Raw genomic sequence first — 25,077 nt, 5'->3', positions numbered from 1 at the left:
CAAGGCACAGCGCAGGTTCACGCTATGATCCAGCTGTTTTTACACACCCCTGGCCTCACACCGGACAAGCTAATATACACATAAAGCCACTATTGGCAGTAGCAAACATTGCTGTGGGTTAACTTTTTACACGTGTGTGTGTGTGTGTGTGTGTGTGTGTGTGTGTGTGTGTGTGTGTGTGTGTGTGTGTGTGTGTGTGTGTGTGTGTGTGTGTGTGTGTGTGTGTGTGTGTGTAGTTTAGTAATCGGATGTTTTGTTTTCTCACACACCTGGCCTGACCTGCTTGGTTTCAGAGGTGTAGCGTGGCACCGTCAACCAATCAGGAGTTTGGATGGAAATGCCCGCCAACAGCAGGGTCAAGCGAGTGTGTGCGTGTGTGTGTGTATGTAAAGTACAAGTCAGCTTTATAACAGAGAACCTTGACAGTGGGAGACCACAGTGAACGCTGTAGTGGGAGCGGGTTGCCCCGTCTCTACGAGTTTAGAAACTGCACCAGTGAGTACTCCTCAGCAGTACAGCTGATGGATGCTAAGCACCAGATTGAGGTCTATATACAACCGTTCTAGCAGGGAGGCTGAGCAGGTCTGTCTCCATCAGCCCTGAATCCTGTCATCTGGAGAGCAGGACAACCAACAACAAGATTCCCTGCTCACTGCTGGAGGCTAAATCAGTTCCAGGTCATACCCTGGTCTGCAGATTAAAACCAGAGCTAATGGAGTTGTGCCAACTCGCCGCCACGTCTGCTCAGGGGCCTGTGTCACGAAGCGACGTGAGCCATCTGTGGGCTTAACTCAGGTTTTCTGGTATCACAAAGCTGCCTTAGTTTTTAGACGTCATGCAGAAAGATTTACCAACATGGATCCAAGCACAGAGTTTACGTTAAAGTAATAAAGAGCAACAGAGACGCACACGTACAGAGAATCTTAACGTCCCAGCAGAGTTAATGATTTCAGATAAAATGTTTTTTACACAACCGTGTGACCACTCTGGGTTTACAGCAGAACTCAAGTGATTATAGATTAGCACAGTAACAGCCTGATTACTTATTATCATAACAGCATATTATAAGTTACACCAAACAGCTCCACCTACAACCACATTTAAAGGGACATCCCACTGTTTTTAACACGTAAAGTTTATTAAAAGTTGTGTCTCCTGTGGTACTGGAGGGAGCTTTGCTAAATTTGAAAATGTAACCCTGACGATCATCAAGGTTATTTTCATGAGAAACGTATTAGAGTTAGACGGATGTATCTACTGATATCAGCTTATTGCGGGTATATGTTGGCCGATAACTAACGAGCCATTGTGATTATGAACTGGATTTGAAAATCCAGAGTTAACGGAGCCAGTTGATGAGCAGCTGTGTGACACCAGTTATCCCCGGTCGCTTGTGTTCGGTGGCTCGTTGAAGCCAGACCGAAGCTGGACTGCCTTCCTGAAACAGGCCCACAGTGGGTTGATTCACTGAGTAGAAGGATGCGCTGGCTGGTTTTAATGCTGGGCCCTGGTCGTGTGTTAGTGCAGCAGTCTCCCCCTGTACAGTATGACACACACACACACACACGCACGCACACGCACGCACACACACAGCACTGCTACACTACAGCAACCCCCCCTCACAAGCTATAGAGAGATTTCATATATATTATAGCTGAGAGTAATCATTTATAATGTCAATAACAATAGTCAGAACAATAACAATGGCGCTGTTGTATTCTTGTTGAGCTGTGGACACCTTTGGTGTGAACTGTCAAGGTTGTTGAGCTTGCAGGCGACCTGTGGACAGATGGAGGGACGGATGGACAGAGTAAAGGATGGATGTGACAAAAAGCATCCGGACAGACAGACATCCCCTCTGATCTTATCTACACTGTGCAGAGTTTAGTGTGATGCTGGGCTATAAATGATTAACTACTTTTAATACACATAGAGCTACCTTTGAGGTGAGGTGTGTGTTTATATTTTGTGTGTTAGTACTTTTCATGAAACCGACCTCCCTGCGCTTTCTCTTCTAATCCATCTCACCATCTCTCACTTGCTTTTGCCCTCCTCAGACTTGCTCTTCTGTATTTGGTAAAAACGTGTTGACATTGCATTATTTTCACTTATTTGGCTTAAAAGAAAAAGAATAAAGTATTTGTCCTTTGGGGAAAAGAAGTGACAGCAGCGTCTAAAGCAATAAAAAGTAGCAGCAGTAGCAATGTAAATAAATAACATTGTTTGAACAGAACAGTAAACATCATAAACACGACACACTAACTCGCTCGCTAAAATCATAATTGGTAGGTTGGTGTAACACCATGAAAGCTTTTTTACAATAACCAGCTAGCCTCAGAGCTCGGCAGTTCTGTGAAACTTGGGCCGATGTTTTCCATCCCCCTTTTCCTCCCATTTTTTTACACACTTACTTGCTGACATTCAACTGCAGTTTGTCTAACTTTTCTTTAACTTTCCATCCGACTTTCTTTAACACTCTCTATCTTCCTTCTCGCCTCACTCTGTCCTCTCCTCTCGATTTCCTGTCATTTCATTTTCTCTCATCTTTTCTGCCATCTTGACAACATGTCTGGATCTCTCGCTCTCTGACACTTGACAGTTTCCTCTCTGTATCGTAGCCGGTCCTCTGGTCTCTGTGTCTAGCAGTGATTTGGTTTGGTGCGTGACGGGGCGTGGAAGGTTCGAGTCTGCACATCTAGCAGGCTTTGGCTGTGGCCCTGAAAGAGGGGAGGCAGCACGACGCTAGTTGGTGAGTCTCTGAAGACCTGCGCTCATAAAGTACATCTATACATCTCAGTTTCAAACACAAGTTCAGGCAAGCCTGGTTCATTACACCTGACACACTCAACTTTAGCTGAACACTCCTCTAGTTCAGGGGTCTCAGAATTAAATTACCTGGGGGCTGCTGGCCGGGTTACTTTCTCTAGTGGGGCCGCAATAACACACTCATTAAACACACTTAAGTGTTATGTGCATTTCGCTGAATCTAGTTGGCCTTAAGTTATGGTACATAACATATAGTACATCACTTTTTCAAGCAAAAATACTAAAATTTCACTACTTTCTGTACCTCTAAAGCAAAGATTTGCTGCTTTCGTTTACCTTAAATGATAGCAAACTGAAAAAAATTAACCCCTCAGAATCTGGAAACATCATATTTTTCTAACACTGAAGACTTCATTGATAAAATGACGAACATATTGAAACACTTCAGTTTACCCCTGGAAAAAAAGAGTAAATGATTACTTTAAAACGGACCTAAAAAGACTAGAAAGAATATAAAGGCCAATTTAACGATCAATTCTAAACATGTGGGCGGCTTTATGACCTTGTGGGTATTTTGGACTAGTATTGTGAGACCCCTGCTCTAGGTTCTAAACGTGCTTTTCCAGGCTCGTCTGTGTGGTTCCTTAGTGTCTGCGGGGGCAGGTTTGAATCTCTTGGCCTCCACCAACAACAACCTACACGCAGCCTTTGGTCTGGTAACACTGTGGAGCACTACATGACACTAAACAGCAGAGGCAGACAGAGAGGTGGATGAAGAGGAAGAGGTAGACAAACAGAGAGTGAAGTAAAGAAATGCTCCACAGCTAATAAGATCTGCTCTTCTTTGTACAAGATAAACTTCTGTTCTTTTCCTTCTCCATGAAAAAGCGCACTGCTCCCATTTCTACCTCCAACTTCTCTCCTTTCTCACTCTAGTAACAGTTAATCTTCCAAACACTGAGAGCACAACTCTCTTCTTCTTCTACTTTCTTTGCTTTTCTCTCGCACATCTCTTTAAAGAGTTGGACAACCCTCCTTTCCAATTCATCTTTCCTAATCTTAATATCCATCCTTCTCCTGTAGCGCCCTTTCAGTTCCTTTAAGTCATTCTGAATACACAAAAACAAAACCACAAACGACTCCGTCTCTACAAAGCTAGAATGCAACACTAATTTTTTTGTAATTTTTTTTTCCAATTATGCAGCTGCTAGATACGATGATGGGTAATTAAACATATTTCGTAAGTTAATGAGGATTACGTGTTAAAAGTGAAGCACAGCCAACAGATTAATTCATTCTCATTCGTGTGTTACGGCTGTGGTATGAAGGTGAATAAATGACTTGGAAATATAATCTAAATTTTAAAAACAACCAGTGACTGTGTCTTGATATTTATCCACACACACACGCACGCGCGCACACACACACGCACACACACGCGCACACGCAGAGATACAGCCTGAGAATGTGTGATAGTCGAAACACCTGAAGAATTATAATTGCACCGGACATTGTTGTGTCCTCCATAACGTTTATGTACAAGAGAGATTCAGGTTTGCTAATGTAGCAGATGCTTTGTTCCAGTGTGTAGTGACTACGCTGTTGACTAATCCAATGGCTTGGATCAATGCTGGAGACAGACATGTAGGTGAAACACTAATGAATAGTGAATGAAATGTAGAAACACATACAAGATACGCACATAGGTTGTATGTGAGTGTGTGTAACAGCTACACACACTGTGATGTGACATGATATGATATGATAGTGTGACGAGACGTAACAGTGTGTAAACAAGTGAAGCTAACTACAGTGTGCACCTTTTTCTCTTCCCTCCCTCCCTCCCTCCCTCCCACGTCTGCCTGTCCAGATTCAACGCACTGATAAACTGAGCCACCCGTAGCATCCATCCATCAGTCCATCTCTCCGTCCACAGTCCTCCCCCTCCTCTGTGGCCTCTTCAGGTTCTCCGATGGACAGATGGACAGGCGGGCTGGGTCTAACGCTAGGCTTAGCTGCTAACGCTGGGCTAGACTAGGACAGACTGAGTCTGGGCTTGGCAAAGCTAAAGCTAGGCTAGACTAGCGTCTGACTAAGCTAACGCTGGACTGGGCTAGGCTACCTACTGAAGAGTGAGTGGAGCTGGTGCTGATGGCTGTAACACTGGCTGCTGCGAGGCGACTCGGTGCGATCCATCACTGTCTGGAACCAACCGGCCACGTCCACCTCCAGCACCTCATAACGCTGGATGAAACTGTGCTCCTGAATGAGGGAGACGGACAAGAACCAGAGAGAGGGAGACAGGTTAGTTAAATTTGACATTTACTTATGTAATTCTGGTAAACAAACAAAATGTTTTTTATGACTGGTGTCTCACCAGCAGCCGGTGGTATTTTGGCCTTTTTCTGTGATCCTTTGTGAGGCTGCGAAAAGAAATACACATGAAGTAGAGCTGTATAATTGATTTAAATCTTAAGGTAATTTTACTCATATAGCACATTTCTTCACAAGGAAATTCAATGTGCATACAGCACACAACCACCCCACAGACACTCACGCATAACAAGACATGAAAGTGGACACAGTTGACAGTGACATATCTAAAGTCATCGGGCAGAACGTTTCAGATACACAGGACCAAAGTAGCTATAAAAACACCCTCACCAGATTTGGATCTTATTTTAGTTAGAAAACCAGCACCTGACGACCTGAAAGCTCAGACAGAACTATTTGTCAGTGAGAATCGTTTTGTAGAGGGAGATCTGTGCTCACCAGTCTTTGACGAAGGACTGGAAGTCGAGGGAGAAGCCCATGCTGAGAGGCAGCAGAGGAGGATCTTCCTGCAGCACTTTGGTCAGAACCTCAAAGTCCGTCTTGCAGTTCTTGTAGGGAAACTGTCCCGTGGCCAGCTCCACCTAGAGGACACACCAACCCGTTAACATCCACTGTCAACAAGAATAATAACCACCGTCCCCTGCCAGGGAATGTGATTTCTACTGATAAGGTAGATAAACTAATAATTTATTAGTTCATTATCATTTTAGTGTTTTTATCCATCCATGTTGAATGCATGTTTCCATGTCAAACTGAAAGAGGCTGCTGATCTGAGGTCTGCTGCGTAATCATAATCACTCATGTCTGTTCACCGCAGCAGAATAATTACTGAAGCTACAGTGGGAAATTCAGATCAGGCAAAAAATTCCTGACATAAAAAAAAAAAAAAATTGTCATTGTGGCTTTCAAACAGGGAACAGAAAACATGCTAAGCTAGAAAGCTTTGATTGTGAACTCTGGTCTGAGGTCAGTACATCACCAGCTGACAGGAGAGTCCGTTTACACATTACTTAATTTCTTCCATTTTAACACATGCATGTTACATACAAATATAAATGATGTAATTAGTGGTATTTTAAATGCAATTAAATGTTTAAGTCAAAAAATTATAAAAAAACAAAAAAAACCAGTACATCTTGTGGCACCGTAGACTGACCCAGTACCCACTTTAAAAACAAGTGCAAGTACACTTCTCTGATGGTGATAAAATAAAAGCAGTTATACCAGAGAGATGCCAAGGCTCCACACGTCTGCTCGGATGTCATAGTCAGGTTTGGTGGGATCTGGAGGGTCTATTCTCTCAGGCTGCAAGAACATAAAAGCAGGTGGCATTTGGTTTAGGGAATCAGTGTGAGTGTGTGTGTGTGTGTGTGTGTGTGTGTGTGTGTGTGTGTGTATCGTGTGTAAACATTTTTTTACTTCTGATCATTCATTTATTGATTGAATATGACAATGCACAAGGCTACAGCCACAAATATGTAAGACTGAATGTATGTTTAACTTTGTGTGTGAGAAACTTGTAGTGTTTTGAAAGTGGAGTGTGTGTGTGTGTGTGTGTGTGTGTTTACACTCACTGCCATGTAGGCAGCACAGCCAGCACTGCGGGTCTTGGCCTTGGAGTCAACGAGGCGTCCGCTGATGCCGAAGTCGCAAAGTTTGATCTGACCTTTAGCGTCCAGGAGGATGTTGGAGGGTTTGACATCCCGGTGGATGACACCATGTTTCTCTTTCAGGTACAGCAACGCCTTCACTATCTGAAGCAGAAACACACACGCAGTAAGAACAAAACCATTGAGTGGGCAGTGTTACACTTTCCCATCTGTGTGTGTGTTTCTCCCACTTACTGCCACTGTCATCTTTCCAAGGATTCGCTCTGGGATGGGGCCCTGGATCCTCTTCTTCAGCTTCTCGGCACATGTTCCCATCAGCTCCATGGCAATGAATACATCCGTCTGTACATATATACAAACACACACACATTCAGCTTTCACCAGTTCACTTCAGGAGGCGCCACAGGGAAGTGAAATTTTAGTTTAAGAGTGGTCAAGTTTGGGGTGTTCAGACGGAAAAAAAGTGAATTTAGCAGTGGAATATCTTATTACGACTGGTCCTTTGGTGTTAAGAACATAAAAAGTGATGAAACCCACGTTGGTAACTATGGCGCCGTAGCACTGGATGATGTAAGGGCAGTCATGACTCTTCAGCACCACATCCAGGTCCATTAGGATCCTTTTGTTCTCATCCTTGTTTCCTGTACGACGCATTTGCTGGTGACACACACACACACACAAACATGTAAGATTCCTGCCAGCATTTGAAAGTATAAAATACACAGTATGCTGGGTGTTGATGTTAAGCAACGAGCCATTAGGAGATCACAAAACAAAGACTCCTCTGGTGAGCTGATTAACTCTGTAATTGTTAAACAGCTCAGACGGCTACAATTAAGTCATCTAGCAAATAGAAGGGTTGTTGTTTGGGGCTATTAGTGCCACTGTGCTGGTTAACTAGTCACAATTACAGCACAAGAGAAAATCAGAGAGCTAAACTGGGCTGAGCATCAAGCTCCTTCTTTACTTTTAATGCTGACTGATGCTTTTAATTTATGTCTTTAAGGGAAATTTTATTGTATTTAAAAATGGGATGTATCTGAGTGAGTCATTCAATGTCATTTTTAGTGTGTTTTCCAGTCCAGAAAAGGGCAAATGACCCTGTGTTATTATTGAACCACAAGGTGCAATGGGCCTCAAAATACTTTTGGAGCCCATTTTCTTGGGGCCCTGTGCAGTCTGTTCAGTTGTTAGACTGAAAGAGTATAAAATAGTGATTTGTCGGTCCATAGTGTGTTCTGCTGATGATCAGCATATGAACTGATGATCCAGTTCCAATAGTGCTAATCCCCGGACTCACTAGAATAGCTTTGCTACAGCTACATGCCTGTAGCTCTGTAGAGGCATTAATGTGCACTTGATACTGAATCGAGAACTTGTCCTATTCAAATCTGCAAGGATTTTGATGTTAATCTTTCTATATTTACACTATATAAGTGTACATTTTAGCAGTCCATCTTCCAGAGGAAAGGAAATACAGATGAATGCGCTATGTGAACAGAGAACAGGTGAGTGCAACAGGGTCTTACCTTGACAGCGATGACATGGCCGGTCTTCTTGAATCGCACTTTGAAGACCTGACCACAGGTCCCGCTGCCGATCTCCCCCTCACTGATCAGGTCTGTCACCTCTGCTGGATACCGCTGTGGACGGACAGGAAGGAACAAACACAGACAAATTCATCATTTAGATATTTGTATTGGTTAAACTGGTAAACTGAATGTTGTTTCTGTAAAAACTCTTCAAGCTAAAAATAAGACGACAAGCTCTTTCTGCATCGTAAAGCAACAGCAAACCCCTCTGGGCCATTTACTAACAAATGTTTGGATGTGTAATTATGCTGCTCCCCCACCGGCAATGTCTGAGAATACCAGCACACAGCGGGGAGATGCTTAATTTTCCTGCGTCGTTAAAATTAAATCATTGGTGACTGAGATGCTGTGAGTGACATTTATTGAGTGCATGATGCAGCAGCCCCTCTGGGCTGATGAGAGGAAGTAAAAAATAATCTGGAGAGCAGCGATGAGTCAAATCATTTTCTGAAGCATCCTCATCCCCTGACTGGCTATGATACTGGGCCTGAAGGCCAGATGAGGGATGAAGGAAGCAAACCAAATGAGGCCACCTATAATCAGTCTCCTGGATTTTACCTTGGTAGACAAAAACATCTCACGGCTTTTGGGTTTCCATAATATTGTGATTGATGTAAAAGAGCAAAGAAATGCCGGGGGGGGGGGGGGGGACGACACTGTTGTGTGTGACTCTCTGATCTGCTTAAGGACACTTCAGTGGTGTTGCTCTGGTTTAACAACAGTCTCCATTCTCACTATACAAACCCACCTGCTTTTCAGCGTAGTAAAATAGATTAGATTTTTTCAGAGTTTCCTTCAGAGTGAAAAAACTAATTTAGGATTGAGATTTTGTAAAGGGATAAGTCTGGCTTATTCTCTGTTTTTCTTTGTTGTAAGAGAAGACCAAAATCACCAATGTCTCTGAATAACTTCCTATTTTCCCTCCCTGTCTGTAGCACTCAGCCTCTCTGTGGGACTGATTCAAAATAAACCACAGCGCCTATGTTTATTGAATGAAGAACATGTGACCCAGTGCTACAGTGTAGCACATTTATGTGTTTTTAATAGTTCTTGGACAACAACTGCGGGCAATGACACAGAGGAATAAGAGATCGTCTTTTAGTGGGATTTGAGGACCATGAGAAAAATATCATCACCTCCCTCATGACATCTCACTCTTTCAGTTATTTATTACATTTCCAGACTAGAGAGACTCATCATGTGTCTCACCTGACCGTCGATCTTCAGATAACCCGTCTGTTTCATGATCTCCTGCAATTTCTGGTCAATTTCTGCACTGTGGGGACGAAACAGAAGCAAACACAGAATGTCAGGTAGCGAAAATGCTGCATGAAGCATGTGTCAAGTCCATAGCGAGATGAGAAAGACTTCAGACTCATAAATAGATGCTGTGTGTTTCTGTACAACACTGATTCAAAGTTTAGAGTCAAATGTATGAGACTCACTAAAAAATAATGCTATTAATGCTATGTGTCACTTAGCTTATTTGGTTATTATTTATTCAACAATGTACTGAACATTGTTTTTATTTTCAGTAATCTTTACCACCATTTTACGATAGCAGAAAATCATTCATTTCTATGCTGTATGTTTACAGACGCCACATAAACACAATTGTAATACTGTAAATACAGTTTGTTGTGAATCAGCGCTCAGATGAATGTGCTCACGTACTTCTCTAGACTCTTCTGCAGGCCGTACGGAGGTGTGGGCAGGGTGAGCATGTGTCGCGGGCGGCTGGGGTATGGGTGGTGCTGAGGCGAGCTCTCTGAAGACGATGACCGGCTGCCTCCATCGTTGGCCAGGGGCAGCTGGAGTGCTGGGGGGGAGGGGGGGGTGACATATTAGATGAATGGTGCTGTACGTTTCGCACCAGAGGCCAGCATGCTAGAAGGTGTAAGATGGCTTTGTTCATTCATGCATTCACTGTCTCCATTATTTTAGTGTTTAAAGCTGTTGTGCACCAATAGAAAAGGTGGTAATGAATTATTATTTGTGCTTTCTTTACAATTTTCAGTGTTCTCTTTGGCTGCATTTCCTTTCTGACATCTGCGGGTCATTTATAAGCAAAGACTACATTAAAGTGTCTGATAGGAAAAGAATGTGATCATATCCTGTGTAGTACCCATGAGACACCAATAGAAACTGGCCGTGACGAAGTCAAAGAGATCTTTCACTACAGCGCTGCTATCTAGACCCCGTGTAGTATTAAATCAGCGTAGGATGTTTTTCATTTCCCCAAAGTCACAGCTTTGTTTTTGTTTCGCCGTTGTCCCGAACTATCGTTAAAACAAACAGGACCGTTATCTCAGAGAAAAAGCAAAACCATTCTCAGGCAGGGAGAGCCAGCACAAGGTTAGGCCACAGCTCAGGAGTTACAGGAGGTACAGTTTAGGGATGTGGACATCCACAGTTCATTTTTTAAGAAAAAGTAGTTTATTAACACTTGGGTTTTATTTTACTATCTCCTGCCATTACTTTTATTAGTTATGATGGCACTGTACTCGCTAAAGCGACTGCAGAGACCTCAGGGCACGGCAATACTACAAAAAACAAACAGGGAACGAGTATGAACAGCCCATCATACAGGTTTTTAACAACCCAGCAGTTTATTAGGTCTGTAATATTATTATTAATCCCTTGCTGCACAGGAAAACTGAATGTGCACAACTATGGCAAGCACGAGAGGTCGAAGTTGAACCAGGAAGTCAATCTGTGAAATGTAACGGACGTTACAAATGATTCGGTGCGATCATTTAATTGCTTGTGTTTGTTTCCCTATTGGACATCATCTCGATGTTTCCATGTTCCCAGATCACAGAGGTTAATTTGGTGAGTACAATGTTATCATAGCCGACAGGAGTGACATAAAACCAAGTCGTAATAAACCGAAGTATGACTTTAGAGCCAGTATTATCCGCACACAGCCGTACGGCCAGATTGACACCCCTTATAATTACTTTGTAGCCCTGGATGCCAAACTGACAGTCGTAGGTCCAGTTCAAACCCAAACAGATGATACAACATGCTTCTAGTCACGTATAAACATCTAAATCATGCAATCTAGGACACGCTAAAACACCTGGTAATATCAAGTGCATGTGCAAGCAAGCACTGACTCATTTTAAAATGGAGAACAATCAGAAGTAGTATTAGCACAGACAGGAAAGTCAGCAGCTGTGATGACCTCCCCAAGAATGAACACTACATGTGGGGCTTCATGGCCCTCTATATGAAGAGCTTAAATCCCTTCTTATTGTCAATTTCACATCAAGAATGTTTTAAAATGCTCAAAACCAGTTTGAAAAACATTGCGAGGACCATGCAGCTGTTTTTATTAACATGATTTTTTTGTAGAAGCAGACTGGCAGCTCCTCTGTGAGACCCAGCAGGTGTTTACATCCATGAGTCACCTGTGGAGGGATCAGCCTGTAAGGGGAGAATCAGTTAGTGGAGGGGAAGAGCGGTTAGTAAGGAGAGGAAGGAAAACTCAGGCAGTCTTTGGCACAGATCGCATCTCCAAAGTTTGGCTGGCTCCAGATGGATGGATGAGAGGATAGACGGGCAGACAGAGCGGGGGGGGGGGGGGGGGGGGACTACAAATACTGGCAGGCACTGCTACACCGCCTCCTGCTCACACAGTGCTGCTGCAAAAGGATGAAGGAGGAGGATGTTAGAAGATGAATAACAGGCAAACAACATCAAACAGTCCGATGTGAGAGAGAGGAGAAATTTGGCCAAAACTGCATAGCACAGACTAAGCTGGAAGTCGGACAGTCAGTCAGTCGGACTCGGACAGGAAGGCAAGTCTTCAGTTGCCACACAAAGAAAACAAAGAGAGAGAAAGGGAAGCCAGAGTGTTCGCAGCACTCCTGCAGACGGACCAGTGGGGATGCTGGATTAGAGACTGTGTCAAACAAAACACAACCCAATACATCGTGTCGTGCAGAAAAGCCACATGCACCGTGATTCTCTGCCTCCAGCAAAACGAAGGTTAATCATCTGACACACATCCACACACACACACACACACAGTGTGAACATCAGCACACACCAACACTGCCCTGCCACTGGCACAGACACACACACAGATAGAGAGAGGAGTGGGGATGGAAAGATGGAGAGAGGATGTGATTTGAGGGGAGGTGTAAATAACTGCTGGGCGAATACATCAGAACTGGTCTAGCACTGGTTTCACAAACATGAAAGCTCAGTGGAGACTTATTCAGTAGAAACCTAATCAGGCCCTGGTGTGAGATACAGAGTGAGACATGAAGTGTGAGAGTGTGAGAGAAAAAGTGTGTGTGTGTGTGTGTGTGTGTGTGCAGCGATAAAGTTTGAAATGAAACAAACTTTGATGTTTATAAGCTGGCACGTAAAAAGGTGCGGTGAATCCTTGTCGACTGATGCTAACATGAGTGAACTCTTATATGCTACTTAAAAGACCACCTAGTCGGTCTGGTTTTAACACAATATGCCCGTATATTTGCTGGAGAGACTAAACTTGACTTTTACAGCCACTTGTCAAAGAAGTAATAGATCTTTTTCTAAATAGTTTGTGCCTTTTTAAACTCTAAATCACACTGGATACAAAGAAACTAGCATTTAAGCATTAAGATGTGAAAAGTGAATAATAACAGTGAGTGAAGTAGTAACAGTGAGAGGCCTATTAGGCTCTACTGGCAGGAGAAAAACAAAATTCACGAGTGTCGGGGATGGCCTGTGTTTTTCTCTGGTATATCTAAAGGTGGTATAGATTGAAAAAAAAAAAAAGCAGATATGAGGGAGGAGGGGGTGGGAGGTGAAATGGGGTAAGAGAGGTGTTGGGGGTGGAAGAGAGGTGCAGTGGCAGAGAGAGCGATGGATTGAATGATACCTGCACGCTGGGAAGGGGCTGGAGCAGGACTGAGCTGGATCACGATGACTAGACAGAGGAAAGAAAATACACACACACACGCACATTACTGCACTGTTCTACTGAGACGACCACAGGTGCACACACACGCTCCATCATGTAACTAACTGAGGGAAAAAAACCCACAAGATTTTCTGTCCTCTATAATTCGCTCGTTCCTTTCGTACATGATCAGAAGTGGTGACTATTACAGGATATGGCGGGCATTACTCTGTCTTTTTCTTATAGTGAAGTGAATAAATCCTATTAAAAGACCAAGATCAACAAGGCGCTGGTACATCTTTTAGTACTTTCTGAATTCCCAACTACTTACTTTGTTAAAAAAAAGGCTCTGTAATTTCCTTGAACAGTTGGGTCTGTGTTTTTTTCTTGCAAATGTTACTCAATCAAGAGTAAAAATTTCTCATGGACTATTTTTGACTGTACATTAACACGCATTTGGTGCTCTAATGAGTATTTACGGCAGGAGCATGGTGGACCCAAAATAATCAGTGCCAATGAATGCTCACTGTAATCAAACAGCATGTGACCCAGTATGGCACACTGGTGTGTTTTTCCATAGCAACGCACCAAGACAACGTTTTCTCTTCCAACACTGATTCCTCAACTCAAGAGTATCTGCAGATACAGACTACTGACCCCATACCTGCGCTCTCTTTCCCTCCCTAGTTTTAAATCTGTATGACTCACAGCATGGAGCCAACTGGGATCACTTCACCTTTGGTGACTAAAAGTGAGGGACTGCTGGTGAACGCTGGTCGGCTCCCACTGTGAACTGATGCTGATGGAAAACGCTGAATTTTATAATAACTTTGACTTTGTCGTGGCTGTTGACTGATCAACGTAAGACTACAATCACATTTGGAGCATTGCTACTTTTTGGACAACAACTGAGAACAGAAGGATTGTCATATTAAGCTTTGGATACACCGTCAACACTTGGCGGTAGGATCAATTTATAGCCGGTTTTGGTCTTTTCATGGGATTTGTCCACAGTGAGAAAAATGCAGAATAGCACCAGCTTGTCCTCTCACACTCCCACTCTTACAGACGGCTAAGATCACCTCCCAGTACATTTTCTAAAGACCAGAAAAGGAGGAAAAAAACAAGTTTGGAGTAGATGCTTCTCAAACCTCATATGAATGAACAAGTAGTGCTGATCTGTGGGAGAGAATGATGATGAGTGTGGTCTCTTACACTGTACTGATGGGTGACAGTGAGATAATAACAACAATAATAATAATAATAATAAAGAGCTTCGTGTCCCCCAGCTTATTTCATTTATGTCGGTGTTACATGTCAGTCACGGCACGTTTGTTGGGAGACTTTTCTCCCCTTACAGACGGTTCAAGGGCCCAACGTAACTGTTTCACTTCACATTGACTGAAACCTGTGAGATACTTTATTCAATAAGTGTGCAGGAGGTTTAAATGTCACCTCTAAACGCGAAGGACCAGGTTAGCTGTGTTTGTTCAGGTTAACTAGAGATTACATTAGTACCGTTACCAAACGCCTGGTAACGTTAGCTTACATCTGATAGCTTTGCACGAATTAGCGTCTGTTTCTCCAAGAGTCAAAACTGGCTGTGAAAAACTGAGTTTGCCGCAAGAGTCACGGGCAAACACGCTGCCTGGTAAAGCTACGAAGCTACAGATGCGCTGCGGATAAATGGCACCTGCATAATATTACCTAAACAGGCTGGAAACTACATCAAATTTTCAGATTGACGGCGGGCCTGCCACCGACTATCACTCAGGCTGCTAGCGGGTTAGCCTAGCATGTTTGACAGGACAGAATCAGAGCCGATTTCGGGACGTGACTGGCAGTGAAATACTTCATGACAGCGCTTTATTTCTTCTACATTTAGCTTGACCCTCTGTAGAAATAGTCCCACTTGTTAGGGGAGTGATTTGACGGTAAAATCGACCGACCGAGCGCAGTCTGTGTTTGTTTATGTAGCTAGCCTGTTAGCATGTAGTAGCTAGGAGCAGCACAACACCCCCGCTCCTTCCCCTCCCTCCCTCCGCCTCTCCGATCTTTCCCCCAGCTATTCTGGCCGTTACCGACTCCCCGGTCCTCCCCGGTGGACACTCACTCGGCCTCGGACGTGACCGCTGCGGACTCATGTCGATGTTGAGGTCGATTCTCCGGCGAGCTTCTTCATTTTCCTGCTTTAGTTTCTCCTCGATTCGCGACAGCCTCTGTTCCAGCGACGACATCTTGAAAAATTGAGCACCATGTAGTTCCCAGCAGAGCTCTCGACTCCCCTCTCTGGCAGGCAGGCGGGCAGGACCAGCAGCAGCAGAGCGCGCACACACACACACACACACACACACACACACACACACACACACACACACACACACACACACACACACACACACACACACACACACACACACACACACACACACACACACACTACAGTCAATAATAATTACCCAGATTATACAGGTGGGGTGCGTAAGTAAAACCAGCTGACGAAATAATAAATAATCTCAACTCAAGGGCCGCTTACTTTCTTATTCTGGAGCTTTCAGATGCATCACATGGTCGTCATCATTGCATTCAGTTTGCTCTTGGAGCTGTAGACATTCAGATTTCCCACATTTTTGAGCATCTGTAGGACTTCGACCATAAAAATGAAGCAAAAATGACCTTGCTTGTCTGGTGCTTTCGACCATATTGCAAGGTCTTCATCAGCAAATGCAGTTTGCTCAGTTTATTTTTCAATGGAGCTGTGTCACAGTCAAAGGCTCTGGAAGACGAGAGTAAGTAGACCTTGAGTTTGTTGCACATTATACTTTTTAACATGTTTGTCAAAACCTGCTGCACTGCACTGAATGGTTCAGTCCAAAAAAGCTCACATAATCCATCAATGACTAAATCCACGTATGCAAAATGAACCTTCATCTATTGTCATAATCAATCATTTAAAAAAAACAACTTCAACAGGGAGTCCTGGTGTTGTTTAGCAAACTCTGAGAGCATGTGATGAACATTTTAATAAATATTCTGGCATTTTATAAACCAAGAGATTAGTCAATTAATTTTAAAAAATTACAATTTCCTGTCTCTACTGCATCTCTAAACAAAAGCACTGATTCTATAAGAGTAGAGAAATCTGTGCTTGTTACATAAGTATTTATTTATTTTTTTTATATGAATTGTCTTCACTTCTGGATCAATTTTGGAAGTATTTTCTACATAGAAAATGTATCTCCAGGTGGCCTCTTAAACTTGATCACTGAAAGAAGAGTATGTGCTGCTTTCACTGACTGTGCACAGGCTGTTATACTGTGACTATATGACACATATGAGCAGTGTGGTGTGAATCCCAACCTGCAGAGGATGCATGTGTGTGTTACACAGTATTTAAAAGGTGGTGTGTGTGTGTGTCAGTATGTGCCGACTCCACATACGGTCACTGCGGTGATCCACTTTCTCATGTTTTTCCATGACCGACAGAACTGGACCCTTTACTTATTTTGGCCATACACTCAGGGGCCACGCACAGCTGTATAAACTCTATTCAGTGACCCTTTAGTGATGCACAGGGAGGCCAAAGGCTCGGCTACATGGTTGTAATCACAACTTTAATTCTCCATTATTGATAATCACGTGGAATGTCAATTTTAGCTGATGCTCCACATAAATGTATTCTAATGTTGTGCATTAGTACAGAGCTGAAAGATTAAATCAATCACAATTATGTGAAGATTTACCGTTTGTCATTTTAAATTATTTTTGGGCCTTTGCTCTGGCAAGTTTGGAGAACAATTTTATAAATGATTAATAGCTTGATCTCTAAAATAATCAGACAAATCTATGATAAAAATGATCCAAAATCGTTAAATGATTATAATCTAGAAAAAAGATGACATGAGATCTTATCAAAAACAGATCAGTGACAAATTTAAACTTAAACACTACATGCTAGTTTTTGCCTTTCTGGTACCTGTACTTGGCCCTTCTATGGTTTGAATATACTCCCGCACCCATAACAGCAACAAAAAGACATCATATTCACTCCAGGTTTTCTTTATAAAATAAGTCATCTCATACTCTCACATGGTTTTGTTTTGTCATACACAAGATAAGTAGAGTCCACACCATCATACATACAGCTTCACCACAAACCTCTCCTGTACTCAGAAATGGTGACATCTTATTGAAGTGTATCCCACTGGCTCATATTTTCCAACATGTATTGTTCCGTTTACCTAAAATGATTGTTCACTTAGAAACGTATTGCCAGGAGAACGTGTTAGCTGGGACCAGAAAGCTCTAATGGGGGGCTAATGTGGTTTTATGTGCTTGTGGTGCGACCCAGATTTTCCAGAATCAGTAACATATCAGTCAGTTTCGGCCGAAACTAAAAAGCCACTGTGTTGGAAACCAAACAGACACTTAACCAACTGTTACAGACAGTGTTTGTTGAGTTTAGAGTCAGATAATCATCTTGGAGGGAAATTACTTACTTCATGTTCACAAAACTCTGGCAGCATGTTAGATGACTGGATGAATGAGTCTCCAACCCACAACAGACAGACAGTCTGTTACTTGTACATGAAGTCTTAGTGTTCAGATTCTTTTTCTCCAATTAAAAACCAATGCAATGACCTGCTTGCCACATAGCTTTTCTGCTGGTGGTTGTGATTCTGAGTCTGCTACAAATGTTTGTATCAAATTGCGTATATCCAATTAAAACAAAGCCTGTGGTGCGTATTGAATAATGCATCAAGGAGTCAACTTGTAACATTTGTTGTAGAGATTAAAATCCAAGCAGCGAACATTTAAAAAAGTAGTTGGTCAAAGTCCAAACAAAAGTTAGACAGTGGTTCTTTACCCCATAGTTAACTCATGATTTGCCGAGCATCGGTCAGCATGACTGAAGGTCATCATCATACGACTGCTGGGAAAACGGTGAGTACAAATTCATTCTGAACGTCACTATTTCCACTCTAACAGGCAAGTCCTCTTAAGAAGAAGAAGAAGAAGAAGAAAAAAGAAGTAGAAAAAAAAAAAAAAAAAGTACAGTTAAGAGTGTTTCTGCAGCACGTGGGATCACTCTTCCTGCTGCTGTAGACAAAGGGCCACAAAATAAAACCAAAATGCTTTTCTGTGGATCAAACACAAGTACAAATGTAAGGCATTGGTATGAGAGGCCGTTAAGAAACCTCCAAACAGTCGACAGTACAAAGAGACGGCGAGCTCCTCCCCTCACGGCTGCACCGGTGACTACACTGACACAGAGAGGATGGGAGGAGGCATTTTAAGGGCTAATTGAAAGATACACAAGTCACTGGTGTGTTGTGCAATTACTGCAGAGGGAGGGCTTTGTTTGTAATACAACGCTTTACCCCATCAGCTATTTGTCCTGGCTTTGATTTTCTCAATCCTCCATTTTTAAAACCCTGCAGACACACAAAACACCGACCGACTGCCTCTGGTCTCCCCACATTCATTCACAGTGTGATTAACGGCAGCCAAACAGTCAGTGGACAGTCAGTAGAGACTCGGGGGTCCGCTCTGACACGGCCGCCGTGAAGCCTTCAAGATCACAACATTCCTGGAGGGCTGTGAGCTCCCAGCCCACTAGCAGAGGTCAGAGACGTAGTCAAAGTCCCGGAAGCTCTCCTGGTCTTTACGTGAGAGCACGCGAGGCTCTCGTGGAGGCGTGAGCGTCGGAGGCTCAGTGGTGAACTCCTCGTCGAAGTTGCTGACGTCTTCCTTGCCCACAATGGAAGGGACGAAGGGAGGGGCCACCTTCCTCTGCAGCAGTGCCTCCCAGTCCACATTCTGGATGGGAGGTAAAGAAAAAGGCGAATTAAGTTCTGCCCATATTTTCTTCAAAGTGAAGGAAGACAAGCAAAGGCAAAGATAGTCTGCTTTAAATCGAACCAGTCATCATACAACAGGGCTGTATGACAAAATGGAGGTTGTAGCCCCTTCATGCCAAACACAGAACACACAAACAGTTAGGACTAAAAATGTACATTATTATTTATTACATTATTATTATACAGTATTTCTGCATAATGTATATACATGTATGCAAATAGTGCATTTGAATGTAAGCAGCAGCAACAAGATGGAGGTAAAAAAATGAAAAAATAAATAGTGTACGTACTCTGAAGAATGGCTGCTTCTTCACCTCCTCTGCATCTTTTTCACCAGAGCCCAGTCTTCTCTCTGGGTTCCTCCTCAACAGCTGCTCACGATAAACACACACACACACACACAAAAAAATACAAAATTATAAGGTGATATTATAGTCAGTGACCTTTGTTATTGTGAGCAAGTGTCAGTGTGTCGACTACGTTGGCAAATAATGGAGTTTCAGTAATGTGTGTGTGCAGCATTTGTCATGTGTTGTTCATGGGTGACAAAGTCAGCGAGAGGAGGAGGACGTCTGTGTGTCTCTGTGTGTGTGTATTCTCACCCTTCTCATGATGCCAATAGCCTCAGTGGACAGGAAGCGCGGATAGCGAACCTCATCATTCACAATGCTGTCAAACACCTCCTCTTCATCGTCCCCTGGGAATGGAGACTACAAACACATATACACACACACACACGGTTAAATACAATCCATTTCAGAGATTTGAAGTTCACCAATTCATTGTGTTAACCACAGTGAACATGTTAGGGATTTTGCACTGTCCATAAAGGTGAGTAGGATATAAACAAGGCATCTAGGACTGGAGAACTTCAGCACACTTGAAATATGCTTAATTCTTTTATTTACAAACTTTAAGGTCACATTTTTACACCATGGACAGTGTGCATTAGTTCTCACCTCTCCCACCAACATTTCATAGATGAGGACCCCCAGTCCCCACCAGTCCACTGCCCTGGTGTAGGACGTATCTGTTAGGACCTCTGGGGCTAAAAACTCAGGAGTCCCACAGAAGGTGCTGGTCCGGTCCCCGAAGCCCATTCCTACAGATAAAGACAGATGAAAAGGTTTGTGGCTGAAAGCTTTAAGGAACCTTTGTGCAGCAAGCTGACAGGATGTAACAAAGAATAAAATGAGCCCATCTGTCCATAACGTTGATATCCACCTTCTTTACACAGTCCAAAGTCGGCGATCTTCACATAACCGTCTGTGTCTAGCAGCAGGTTGTCAAGCTTGAGGTCTCTGGAAGAGAGGGAAGGTAAAAAGTGTAGGTGAGGCTCGTTGTCTCTTCACGGTATCTCACTGAGCACAGCTGAGAGTTTACAAGACACACAAACAAGACTAAGAGTCTACAGCCGCTGTGTGAGGCTGCACCGAGGCACAGTGGTGTTTTGTTGCTAACGTGGCTAAAATCAAGACCTCTGTCAGTACAAGAATCAGATATTTGACTTCAGAAGGGACTGATGGAAGAGATGGGTGCATACGAAGACTCATTCCTTAAAAACTCTTGTGACATTTTTCTTCTATTGTGTTTGTGTTCATTCTTTTATTCTGAACCAGAGTTTAGCGGAGGTGTTGAACACCATTGGACTTACTTTCCGTACCCACTGTATGTGCAAAACATGTTCAATAGTATTCAGACCCCTTCACTTTTTCCACATTTTGTTATGTTACAGCCTTATTCCAAAATGGAAAAAAAAAATTTCCCCTCATACACACAATACCCCATAATGACAAAGTGAAAAAAGTTTTTTAGAAATGTTTGCAAATGTATCAAAAATAAAAAAAACTGAAATATCATATGTACATAAGTATTCACATCCTTTATTCAGTACTTTGTTGAGGCACCTTTGGCAGCGATTACAGCCTCAAGTCTTCTTGGGTATGATGCTACAAGCTTGGCACACCTGCATTTGGGGTGTTTTTCCCATTCTTCTCTGCAGATCCTCTCAAGCTCTGTCAGGTTAGATGGGGAGCGTCGCTGCACAGCTATTTTCAGGTCTTTCCAGAGATGTTCAATGGGGTTCAAGTCTGGGCTCTGGCTGGGCCACTCAAGGACATTCACAGACTTGTCCTGAAGTCACTCCTTCGTTATCTTGGCTGTGTGCTTCAGGTCGTTGTCCTGTTGGAAGGTGAACCGTCGCCCCAGTCTGAGATCCTGAGCGCTCTAGAGCAGGTTTTCATCCAGGATGTCTCTGTACTTTGCTGCATTCATCTTTCCCTCTATCCTGACTAGTCTCCCAGTTCCTGCCGCTGAAAAACATCCCCACAGCATGATGCTGCCACCACCATGCTTCACCATAGGGATAGTGTTTGCCAGGTGATGAGCGGTGCCTGGTTTCCTCCAGACGTGACGCTTGGCATTCAGGCCAAATAGTTCTATCTTGGTTTCATCAGACCAGAGAATCTTGTTTCTCATGGTCTGAGAGTCGTTTAGGTGCCTTTTGGCAAACTCCAAGCGGGCTGTCATGTCCCTTTTACTGAGGAGAGGCTTCCGTCTGGCCACTCTACCATAAAGGCCTGATTGGTGGAGTGCTGCAGAGATGGTTGTCCTTCTGGAAGGTTCTCCCATTTCCTCAGAGTAACGCTGGACCTCTGTCAGAGTGACCATCGGGTTCTTGGTCACCTCCCTGACCAAGGCCCTTCTCCCCCGATTGCTCAGTTTGGACGGGCGGCCAGCTCTAGGAAGAGTCCTGGTGGTTCTGAACTTCTTCCATTTACGAATGATAGAGGCCAGTGCGCTCTTCGGGACCTTCAATGCTGCAGAAATTTTTCTGTACCCTTCCCCAGATCTGTGCCTCGATACAATCCTGTCTCGGAGGTCTACAGACAATTCCTTTGACTTCATGGCTTGTTTTCTGCTCTGACATGCACTGTCAGCTGTGGGACCTTATATAGACAGGTGTGTGCCTTTCCAAATCAAGTCCAATCAATTGAATTTACCACAGGTGGACTCCAGTCAAGTTGTAGAAACATCTCAAGGACGATCAGTGGAAACAGGATGCACCTGAGCTCAGTTTTGAGTGTCATAGCAACGGGTGTGAATACTTATGTACATGTGATATTTCAGTTTTTTATTTTTAATACATTTGCAAAAATTTCTAAAAAACTTTTTTCACTTTGTCATTATGGGGTATTGTGTGTAGATTGATGAGGAAAAAAAAGAATTTAATCCATTTTGGAATAAGGTTGTAACATAACAAAATGTGGAAAAAGTGAAGGGGTCTGAATACTTTCCGTACCTACTGTACATACATGGATTCATTTTTTTTTTTTTTTTACAGCAGGCACACTGTAGACCTGTATGTCTCTTTTACACCAACTTTAGGTTGAGGAAAAGGATTTGTGGGCTCACCTGTACACAATCTTATGGTCATGGAGGAACTGAAGTCCAAGAACTACACAGGCTGAATAAAACCTGAAGTCAAACCAGAGAAACATTATCAGTAACCTGCAATAAAAGGGCATTAAAAGTCAACCTCATTCTGAGTATATAACTGAACAAACAAGAACAAAAATGGACACCTTAATACCACCACTACAGTAAATACAGGAAAGTTTGAGGCTTTTGGTTTACTTCATATTAATGCAGTTCAAAACAATACCACTGTTAAAGGATAGGTTCATAACTTGTAAAGTTTGTTTTAAAACACACTCCATGCCCATGTGTAGATTGAAACAGTTTCCTGTAAACGTTCCTCCTGTCTGTGCTGGTTGTTTAAAGATCTTTTCTTAATAACATGTCATCAGTCTAAGGGATGGGGGACAAAATCCACAGTCCTCTCTCTGTGTATAACTGTATTCTTAAGCTCACCTGAAGCTAATTCGAGTGTTCAGAAGTCTAAGTTAGCAGGGAAACGCTGTCAAAGAAAAATGGAGTGTACATTTAGTACTAAAAACACTAACTATGGAAAATGTCTGCTTAATCTCTGTCCACTAAGATACAGCGGACTGACACAAAGCCCACCCCCCAAAAACAGGGAATTTCTTACTAAAAAGGCTGTAGCTTTGGAAACACTCGTACTACTAAAGCCTCATATAAGCTTTGAATGGATTAATCGACAAAAAGACAACTGTGGATTTTGTCCCCCATCACTTTATATTAAATTAACCTTTTTCACAGAATACATTTTTGACGTTAATGTCATTAATTCCACCTCTGCTTTTCCTGTTCTAAGAAAAAGGATCATTTCTTTAAGAAGGGATCTCAGTATGGACAGAAGGAACAATTACAGCCACCAACAGTGCTTTCAATATACATATGGGCGAGTAATAGTATTGTTTTAAGACACACTGGGAAAAAAATGTGAATCTGTTCTGTAACTACTGCCTCCAAAATGGCTGTAATGGTAGGACTTACTGGAGCAGTGGTTACATAAAATGTGCATTTTTGAGTAGAATTTGTTACTGTACTTTGACATTTAAAGTCATTCTCAATCCTCACAAGCCCTGAAGACAATTAAACTAATCTCATCTCCTATCAGGACTTTACAGACTTGTTTGGGAGCCTTTATTTGTGGGACCATGCAAAGCGTGTTAATAAACTCATTTATGATTAAAAAACCAATCTCTATTTAGCATTTTCTCTTTCTCAAACACACTTAAACAGGCGGTACGTACACGGCTCGTGGCTCTGTGAAAACGTCTGTGTGGATGTGCATCATCAGGTCGCCTCCTGCTGTGTACTCCATAACAAAACACACATGCTCTGGAGTCTGGAAGCATGCAAACAGGTTGACCAGGAAGGGATGGTGGGACATGTTCACTATCTCAAAGATGCGCTTCTCGCACATGAGACTGCAGGAGGAGGGAGAGAAAAGGATACAGAGGCAAAAGTGGAACAAGAGAAGGAGGAGAGTGATGAAGGAGGGGAGGATGAAAAAGATGAGAAAAGAATTTAGCAGAGGAAAGGAAGAGGGAGGAGAGAAAAATTAGAGACATTTACACATAATTAGATGGTATTTATTTTGGTAGATGAGACACCCACACTCATCCCACAGATGAACTGTAATTATGGTGATTCAACTCACAGCAGCAGCACAGATTAAATACAATGAAATGTTTTATCAGACAGAACAGATCCAGACTAAAAAACAGCAAACAATTACACAAAAACGGCAAGTAATAAACACACAAAACACACACCTTTCCACCTCATCCCGAGCTACGATATCTCCTTTCTTCAGGGCTTTAATGGCGTACATGGTGCCCGTCTTCTTGTATTCTGACAGCAACACCTGGAGACAACAACAACAACTCATTTTGTTCATGTTTAGTGAGGACGAAAAAATTAAAACTTTCAAAGACATTTCAAATCTGTCTTTAAACCTGCAAGCTCAACTCACTTTTCCCGTTTACATTATTGGTGCTTTAAACTTTTCATAATCAAAATGCATGAAAAGGCTTTCTATTGGGTTTTTAAGCTCCTGCAAATGTTGAACGTTTCACAAACAAAAAAGCAAGTGAGGAAGTTACACAAACACAGGCACTCGTTGGCCTAAAGAACACAAAGAGCTTCTAACAATGCATTGAAATGCATCAGTGTAAACCTTTGATGCTGACTGAGGGACACACACAGTATTCAAACCCCCCTTCTTTGTTCTTTGTGTTACAACTGAAGTTGTAAGTTGAAAGTTTCATTTATTAAAGAAAAGCAAAACAAAATGGACAAATTGTCCAAACTATACCTTCCCAAAGTGTCCCCTGCCCAACACAGCGATCAGCCTGAAGTCCTGGAGAGACAGAGGACCTTTCCTCTGTTTACTGGAGAGATGGACACACCCATAGTCAGCAGGAACATTTATAACAGGGACCACAATATTAAATAGCAGATTTAAAAATCATATGAATACACGACAGCATGATTTGTCGTGGCAAACATGGGAACTATGAGCGTGGATAGAGTTCTCTGTATTTTAAATATAATATTCTCATGGTTAGGCCTTTTTCACACACACA

General features: G+C 42.7%; 2 protein-coding genes across 4 annotated transcripts in view; both read right to left on the bottom strand.

Moving 5' to 3' along the window:
• Positions 1–326: 326 nt before the first annotated feature.
• map2k7 (mitogen-activated protein kinase kinase 7) lies at positions 327–15,474 on the bottom strand. 3 transcript variants are annotated; one of them, XM_070827537.1, is made up of 13 exons: positions 15,313–15,474; positions 13,179–13,226; positions 9,977–10,121; positions 9,512–9,578; positions 8,240–8,353; positions 7,248–7,367; positions 6,945–7,052; positions 6,675–6,854; positions 6,325–6,405; positions 5,539–5,681; positions 5,144–5,189; positions 4,893–5,028; positions 327–1,779 (listed from the first exon to the last, which is right to left on the bottom strand). In XM_070827537.1, the coding sequence occupies exons 1-13, from the start codon at positions 15,434–15,436 to the stop codon at positions 1,754–1,756; spliced, it is 1,338 nt and encodes a 445-aa protein (XP_070683638.1). In that variant the 5' UTR covers positions 15,437–15,474; the 3' UTR covers positions 327–1,753. The 3 variants fall into 3 exon arrangements, with proteins under 3 accessions (XP_070683638.1, XP_070683639.1, XP_070683640.1); XM_070827538.1 differs by lacking the exon at positions 13,179–13,226; XM_070827539.1 differs by lacking the exons at positions 327–1,779; positions 13,179–13,226 and having other exon boundaries at positions 4,624–5,028.
• A 1,768-nt stretch (positions 15,475–17,242) lies between these two features.
• Positions 17,243–25,077, bottom strand: part of pkn1a (protein kinase N1a) — a 45,871-nt gene continuing 38,036 nt past the window's right edge. Inside the window, exons 15-23 of the mRNA XM_070856375.1 lie at positions 24,807–24,882; positions 24,265–24,356; positions 23,740–23,916; positions 22,475–22,537; positions 20,285–20,361; positions 20,020–20,162; positions 19,663–19,770; positions 19,351–19,431; positions 17,243–19,019 (exon numbers count right to left, since the gene is read on the bottom strand). Of these exons, the coding sequence (XP_070712476.1) occupies positions 18,816–19,019; positions 19,351–19,431; positions 19,663–19,770; positions 20,020–20,162; positions 20,285–20,361; positions 22,475–22,537; positions 23,740–23,916; positions 24,265–24,356; positions 24,807–24,882 (1,021 nt within the window). The 3' untranslated portion in view covers positions 17,243–18,815. The remainder of the gene's footprint in view (positions 19,020–19,350; positions 19,432–19,662; positions 19,771–20,019; positions 20,163–20,284; positions 20,362–22,474; positions 22,538–23,739; positions 23,917–24,264; positions 24,357–24,806; positions 24,883–25,077) is intronic.

The sequence above is a fragment of the Pempheris klunzingeri genome, chromosome 3, assembly GCF_042242105.1.
Source record: "Pempheris klunzingeri isolate RE-2024b chromosome 3, fPemKlu1.hap1, whole genome shotgun sequence".
NCBI lineage: Eukaryota > Metazoa > Chordata > Actinopteri > Acropomatiformes > Pempheridae > Pempheris > Pempheris klunzingeri.
Note: the sequence above shows the minus strand (reverse complement) of the source record. Positions and strands in the feature narration are given on the sequence as shown.